This window comes from Natrix helvetica (assembly GCF_964273705.1).
Source record: "Natrix helvetica genome assembly, chromosome: 11".
Classification (NCBI taxonomy): domain Eukaryota; kingdom Metazoa; phylum Chordata; class Lepidosauria; order Squamata; family Natricidae; genus Natrix; species Natrix helvetica.
The window spans coordinates 22,406,715-22,414,804 of NC_138562.1; the positions used below are offsets into that span (position 1 = coordinate 22,406,715).

General features: G+C 46.9%; 1 protein-coding gene across 1 annotated transcript; it reads left to right on the forward strand.

Annotated features, from left to right (window-relative positions):
- Positions 1 to 1,149: 1,149 nt before the first annotated feature.
- On the forward strand, positions 1,150 to 7,889 carry LOC309397596 (LON peptidase N-terminal domain and RING finger protein 3-like; the record flags this gene model as incomplete). Its single annotated transcript, XM_081963732.1, has 3 exons — positions 1,150 to 1,840; positions 7,456 to 7,574; positions 7,767 to 7,889. Coding segments are annotated over 3 exons (933 nt in total), but the record flags the coding sequence as incomplete, so codon positions are not given.
- Between the last annotated feature and the right edge of the window lie 201 nt (positions 7,890 to 8,090).

Genomic DNA, 8,090 nt, shown 5'->3' on the forward strand with positions numbered 1-8,090 from the left:
CAACTGCAAAACTAAAAGACTTAGTTCACTCCATGGGAAGATGTTGTAAGACCAAAGGTTTCCCAATTAAGTATTAACTGACCTGGTGATAATTTTTGTATATCTCATTTTTTCTACGGGTTTCACTTTCCTTCTTTACAACTGCTATTCTAATAGCAAATCCTTCATGAAAGGTATTGCATTAAATTTTTTATTAAATTATCTTTCCATTGATATATAATTTTATGGTATTACTCAAAAAAAAAGGCGTAATTAGCCATCAAACGTCAAAAATACTGTATACTTTTCCCAAAAGGTTTCCACATTTCAGCCACTACTTTAGTACAGATAGTCCTCAACTTACAACCACAATGGAGCCCCAAATTCCATTGCTAAGTGAAACATCGTTTAAGTGAGGTTTGCCCCATTTTAACCACTTTTCTTGCCACCGTTATTAAATGAATCAGCAGTTGTTAAATAAGTAGCACGGTCGTAAGTGAATCTGGATTCCCTATTGACTTTGCTGGTCAGATGGTCGCAAGAGGATCGCATGCGCCTCGGACACTGCGACCATCATAAATGCGAACACTAAATTCGTTTAGTGACCACTCAGAGTCATAATCTGGCCTTGGGGAAAAAAGTGACTTGGGTCTTTTTCACAAGCAACATTTTTCCCTTCCTCTTCCCCATCATTGGGAACCCCCCCCCAAAAAAAACCTTCCTCAATTTACAACCGTTTGTTTAGTGACCTCTCAGAGTTGCAATCAGCCCTGGGGGGGGAGCCCCCCCCACACAAATAAAAACCTCCCTGCAGGCAGTCCTCGACTTACAACCACTCGTTTAGTGACCGCTTAGAGTCACAAACCGGCCCTGGGGGAAAAAGGGGGACTTGGGTCTTTTCCACACTCAACACTTTTCCCCTCCTCTTCCTCATCGACGGAGAACCCCCGCCCGCCGCCGCCGCCGCCGCCCCGCCGCGCGCAGCAGAAGCGCCTGTTACAAAAGGCAAAGCGTCCGGTTTTGTAACCAGTTCCTCGGCGTCGGCGCCGCCGTCCAATCCCGCGTCGCCGTCCGGAGCCCGCCAGCCAATCAGCGCCCGTCCTGCTTTATATAAGCCGGGCCCGCGCGGGGAGGGCGACCGAGAGGGGGGCGTGAGAGCAGCTGGGCGGGATGGGTCGCGGCTCCGTAGCAGCAGCAGCAGCAGCAGCAGCAGCAGCAGCTCCGGCCACGGGGGCGCCCCGCGGCACAAGCAACCGACGCCGGAACCCTGACGGCCGCCTGCCGCAGCTCCGCACTCGCCGGGGCCGGAACTCCCGGGCTGGCCGAAGCGGCGGCGGCGTGGCTGAGCTGGCGTCTCGCCCGCCATCTCCTCCTCCTGCGGCGGCGGCCGCGATGCTGCACCGGTTCCCGGCGCTGCGCGAATTGGTGGAGCGCTTGAAGCGGCGCCTGGTGGGGAGCGGAGCCCGGGCGGAGGCGGCGGCGGCGGGCGGGCGGAGCCCGTGGGGCGTCTGGGGCTGCGGCCAGTGCGGCGGCTTCCTCTGCGACCCGGTCTCGCTGCTGTGCGGCCACACCTTCTGCCGGGAGTGCGCCGAGCGGCGGCGGGCGGGCGGAGCGCTCTTGCGACGCCGCGGGGCCACCCCGGCCACTGCCCACCCGAGCCCGCGGGCCGTCTGCAGCCTCTGTCCCGGCGCCCGCATCGCCCAGTCCCGGCTGCGGGTCAACGTCATCCTGGGCCACCTGTTGGCCAAGGGCTTCCCCCGGCAGGTGCGAGCGGCGCGGCTCCGCCACGAAGGGAACCTGCTGTGCAAGGAAGGTCGGCTGCAAGCGGCGCTGGAGAAGTACGACCAAGCCCTCCGCTTGGGTGAGTGGCTTTTGCGGGAGCGCTCTCCGTGTGCGGGACGGGCTCAAGAGGGGCGTTCACACGTGACGCGGATAGCCTGCCAGACGTTGACTCGGAAGCGGAGGGAATAGGCGTTTGAAACGGGTGGGATTGAGCTCCCGGGTGGGTGAATGACTGAGGGGGGGGGAGCCTTCCACAAACCCGGGTTAACTTTCCTCCTCCTTTGAATACAGAACAGAGTTGGAAGGACCCTGGAGGTCGTCTAGTCGACCCCCCTACTCAGGCAGGAGATCCTATGTCCTTTCAGAAGGGTAGTGGAGGGAGGAGGTGAAGCCTTCACCCCACCTGGGTTAACTTGTTCCCCTATTTACCCCGTTACTTTCCTTCCTGTTTGAATAAAAACAAAAGAGTTGGAAGGGACTTTGGAGTCCAACCCCTCCTGCTCAGGCAGGAGACCCCTAGACCGTTTCAGCCAAGTCGTGGTCTAATCTCTTCTTTAAAACTTCATCTTGGAGCCTTCCGTAACTGTTTGGTCTCCTCTGAACTGGGGAGGAAAGGGGCTGCTGCGATTTTTAACCCTGTCTCTGTTTTCCTACCCTTTGCCGGCAGGCAGAAATTCAACAGGGGAAGCAGGGGCTTCCCTGAGCAACAGCTGCGGAGCTTTAAACAGCTTTTTTTGTTTTGGGCTTTTTGGTGGTGGAATCCGCCTGCTTTGCTCAATCGGTTTTTTTAAAGAGTAGCCATGGGTTGCCGCATCCTGTTTGTTAACTTTTGTTAACTCTCCTTTTTGTAAAAATCGGGGAGGAAAAGGTCGGTTGATGAACTGATGGGAGGCAATGCTGTGTCTCTTGATTGGCGCCACTCAGACCCATAGTCTGAGGCATCCCTGCCTAATTTCTGAAAAGAATAAAGTTGGCAACCTTCCATAGAATTATTCAGTTGCTCAGCTATTTCCCTTTCCCCCTTCCTTCCCTTTCCATTTTCCTCTTTCCTTGCCTCCCCCCTCCCCCTTACTTTCCTTCGGATTCACTTTATTGCAAGTGTAATTTTGTCTTTCTTCAAGAGGACCCACTTGCTCTGTGAATTTTATTCTTTTAACTGCCAGGCCCTTCCTGCGTTCTGCAGGGAAGTAACATTCAGACAACCATTGTATGCCATACCAACTCTTGCCTGTATTGGCAACCCATGATAGTTGGCTTATTCCGTTAGCCCAACGTTGTGAGTTTGCATGATCCAGGAACCCTAAGTAGATAAGATAGGTTACAGAACAGGCTTGGCTGAAACCTCAGTAAACTCTGTGAAGGTAATAACTTCTGGATAAATTTTCCCCTAAATTGATAATTTATGCTACTTCTAATCAGTGTAAAACCCCCAAAAAGTTATTTATTGTGTATGCATAGATTGCAGAGTTTGTCCCCAAAAAAACAGGCCAACAAACCAACCATTGTCTTCACAGAGGTTTGATTAACTATCAAGACTTGATCAAGCCAGGATGGTCGTACTTGGTCCTTCCAGTAACCCACTTCCCCAGATCCAGGTTTGATCTGCGGCTCTTGATTGAGGTTAGCAAGCATTCCTCAAACATCTTTTGATTTATCTTGTGCAATTCATATTTTCTGCCTTGCACCCAGAACAACAGCAAGATAACAACCAAAAGGATATTATTAACACAATAACCGAGTTGGAAGGGACCTTGGCGATCATCTGGTTCAACCCCCTGCTCCAGCAGGAAACCCTATATCCTTCGGGCCAATGGCGCAGAATAAAGTAGAAACCATAATTCAAATTTGCCCAGGTTTTGTAGGTGGCCTCCATTCAAGGCTTAAACGCAGAATATACCATCCAAAACTTGCCATAGAAACAGTCACTGGATCATTGGCCTGCTTCTAATACCTGAATGCAGACAGTCCTAAGTTCCCAAACGTGGAGAAGAAGATGCTTTCCCAACTTTTAGTAGTGATTTCTGGGGCTGGACTTTGTAGGAAAGCTTCTTTGGAAGGGAGATTGTCACTTGTTTCGCACTGATCTTTGGAACGGAGCACCCGAGAAACACCGGCGATAAACCTCCACGATCCTGGGTTCAAACCCAGGATCTTCTCAGAAGCAACCTAGAACTAAGGAGAAATTTCCTGACAGTGAGAACAATTAATCAATGGAACAACTGGCCTCCAGAGGTTGTAAATGCTCCAACACTGGAAGTTTTTAAGAAGAGACTGGAGACCCATTTCTCTGAAGTGGTATAGGGTTTCCTGCCTAAGCAGGGGATTGGACTAGAAGACTTCCAAGGTCCCTTCCAACTCTGTTGTTCTATTCTTCCCAATAACCCATGATTCTGTGTAGCATACTGTAGGTGTGAGCAAATCAATGCATCTTGTTAGTGTCTGGCATCAGCCAAAGGAGGCTGTTGCTACTAATTCCCCACATCTGTGAAATGGGTTTTTCTTTGCCCAGAGTTGAATGGCAGTCTGTTCGCTTTAAATCCTAACCCAAAATAGGTCAGGAGGACAGTTGATTGCATAAGCTAGCTTGGACCGAGTGTCTTGCCCACTGTTTTAACAGTTATATAACTAGGGATGGGGGAAGAAAAGGCCTTGAGACCTCAAACATCAACAGCAGGTCACTCTGCCCCATGTCCTACACAACCTATTGTTGATTCCTTCCTCCAAGGTCTCTGGCTGGCCAGTTGTTTCTTCTCTAGTTGGCACATTTTCACCGGCCAAAGAATTTCCCCCAACCTGCCCCACATGCTTTCAACTGGTGGATCAGAAATCTTTGGTTGCTTTCTGAGCTTGGTGGGTTTCTCGCAGACGTGTGTGTGTGTGTGTGTGTGTGTGGCTCAGTGGCTAATTCGCTGAGCTTGTCGATCAGAAAGGTGGGCAGTTTGGTGGTTCGAATCCCTAGTGTCATGTAACAGAGTGAGCTCCCGTTACTTGTCCCAGCTTCTGCCAGCCTAGCAGTTCGAAAGCATGTAAAAAAATGCAAGTAGAAAAAATAGGAACCACCTTTGGTGGGAAAGGAACAGCGTTCTGTGCTCCTTCGGTATTGAGTCATGCCAGCCATATGACCACCAAGATGTCTTTGGACAGCGCTAGCTCTTTGGCTTAGAAACGGAGATGAGTACCGCCCCCCTAGAGTCCGAAACAAGAAGCACGTAGGTGTGAGGGAACCTTTATACAAACATACATACATATATGATATAAAGGTTCCTCTTTACATATATACAGATTTATTTTTCTTTTACATACATAAGTGCTTAGTAAATAGTGTATCGTCTGAGCCAATTTTATAATGCATAATAATAATATTTACTTCTGCATATTGGCATTAATCCAGCTTCTAATTTCTACTTCTAATATCTAATCATGGATAGAACAAATCCCATGTTAAAAATATTTTGCATCTTCTTTATCCTTTATCTTTCATCTTAACCTATCAATTTCTGTCTTGTAGATGTTTGATTACACAAACCTCTAACCCTACCCCACCCCAAAAAATCTCACCAAGCTCAGAGAGCACAAGGACCCCTTGTTTCAACCTGCAAATATTCTCCCTTGTGGGATTTATTGTCTATTGGATCAACAGATAAAAGGAGGGTTTTTAAGATCGGTTGTGCAAGATTGTGGCGCCCTTGACTTAACAAAGAGTTTGCTTAGTGACCAAAGTTATAACAGCATTGAAAAATAAAATGACTTACTATTTTTCACACTTATGACCATGGAAGCAATCCCACGGTTGTTTGATTTATATTCAGAGGCTGACTCACAATTCGTGACGGTTCCAGTGTCACCTGGGGTGGGTTCTGGGATCCCCTTTTTCGACTTTCTAACAAGCCAAGTTGGGGAAGCCAGATTCGTTTAATGACTGTGACTCGTTTAAGGACTACAGCTTATTCACTTAACGAAATGTGGCAAGTGTCACCTGTTTCTCACTTAGCAACAGAAGTGTTTGCCCTGGTCTAGGTTGTAAAAAATGGCAGAGGGGCTCCAAAGATTTTAGTGAGTGAGCCATTTCATTTCCGAAGTGTGTGTAGTGAGATCATAATCCTGCAAAGGATGGGGGGGAAAATATCCAGATACACAAATCTTAACGGTACTTTAAAAGAGAATTATTGGAGCTTGTCTCTTTCATTCCCATTTCTCCAGCCAGGAATAGACCCACAATGAAAACCACAGGACGATAAATCGAATTGGGGAGGGGGGTCTCAAACCCACCATCCCTCTCTATTGTGAGATTTCTCACTTGTGACCGAAGCTTTCTGGCTTGAGCATCTACCATTCACTCTGGCTGTACTGCGGCAATCTAAGATGGCTACCCTTGCGGAAACGGTCAGAAATGACCGCCTCCGTCTGTTGCTCCGGTTTCCAACCTCAGCCAGACCGTCCAGCTGAGGTGGGGGGGGGGGTGTCTTTTAACGGTAGCAAGAAAGTTGTAAAAATCAGAACGTCTGGTTTTTTTAAAAAAAAAACGGGATGCTTTCCAGCAAATGCCAACTTTGAATTTTCCTGGCACTTGGAAAGCAACCAAAAAAACTGGACAGTGTGAAAATTTGGACAGTTTGGCTTTTTTGTCTGTGTGTGAAACTTAGGTATGCACAAAGAGTTTTACGATGTTTTCCCACCCTTTTTGTTGTAGTAATTGCAACATTGCTTTCCTTTTTTGTCTGTCTCTTTCTTTCTCTCCCCCACCCCACCCCCCCTCTTCTGGCTTCCGGGATTGTTATGGTGCTGTTTTGCTTTGGCATTTCACACATTTATGCAACCCTCAAAGTGCTTATATAAGAGAAATGGGATGGCTTAGAACAGCAGTCCCTTAGAGAAACACCAGGGTGGAGAGGGGAGAGAGAATAAAGCCAGCAAGCACTTCTCTGGTTCATTAAAAAAATTTTTTTAAAAAATTTTAAATCTTCAGGAAAAGATTTTTTTCCTGAATATTTCCTTTAAGGAAATATTCCCTGGAAGCCCAAAATGTAGAATAGCCCTGAGCGAGAATGAATAAGAGGAATAGAATAGAATAGAATAGAATTCTTTATTGGCCAAGTAGGTTTGGACACACAAGGAATTTGTCTTTGGTGCATAAGCTCTCAGTGTACATAAAGAAAAATAAAATACATTCATCAAGAATCATAAGATACAACACTTACTGATCGTCATAGGTTACTAATAAGCAGTCAAATCATACTAGGAAACAATATCAATTGTAAAGATACAAGCAACATAGTTATAGTCATAAGTGGGAAGAGATAGGTATTAGGAAGGATGAGAAGAAGAATAGTAATACAGTCTTGGTAAATAATTTGACAGTATTGTGGGAATTATTGAGCAGAGTGACGGCATTCGGGGAAAAACTGCCCTTGTGTCTAGTTGTTCTGGTGTGCAGTGCCCTATAATGTTTTAGAGGGTAGGAGTTGAAACAATTTATGTCCAGGATGCGGGGGGGGGGGGGTGTTGTGTTGTGTAAATATTTTCACGGCCCTCTTTTTGTATCAGCAGCTCTTTGGGCAATTTGAGTTTTCTAAGTTGGCGCAAGGAAAACATTCTTTGTTGTACTTTTTTGATGACGTTTTTGATGTTAGGCGTCCATTTTAAGTAAATAGGTTTATCCATCAATTTAAGTAGATGTTTTCCACTGTTTTACAGCTCCTTCTGATCATTTGCTGTATCGCAACCGGTCACATATCAATTCTACTTTGAAATGCTACGAGGAAGTGTTGCGGGATGCAAAAATGGCCTGCGAACTCCAGCCTTATTGGGTGAAGGTGAGTTTTAAACTCCAAAAAGTTGCCCGAGCCATACATCATGGGATGCTTTTGTATTCTGATGCTGTTCAGAAAGCAGAGAAGTATTTACGTCGCATGGAGCACTAAACCTCTAATTGATTCTCCTGCCATGCTGGTTTTGCGTCTGCTGTCCACACGGTGGAGATGCGCTCCTTTGCTCTGTTTTTTCAGGGCCACGTCCAAAAAAGCCACATGCTCAGCCTGCTGGGCAAGACAGCCGAAGCTTTCAGTGAGTTTTTGTTGTGCCTCGTTTTGCAGGAGGAGAACAAGAAGGCAAAATCCCAGAGCCCCAAGGTAAGGAGGCCGTAACGCTTGAGCTAGCATACAACCTAGCTTTATCTCTCCGTTTAAAGAAAAAAAGAATAGGAAACCTTTTTATGACATTGCACTGGACTTTGACGGAAGGGAAAAAAACATGATTTGGTACCCACTTTATTTTTTTTTATTTTTTTATTATAATCAATCCATTTGCTGAAACGGGGCCAGCACTCCACT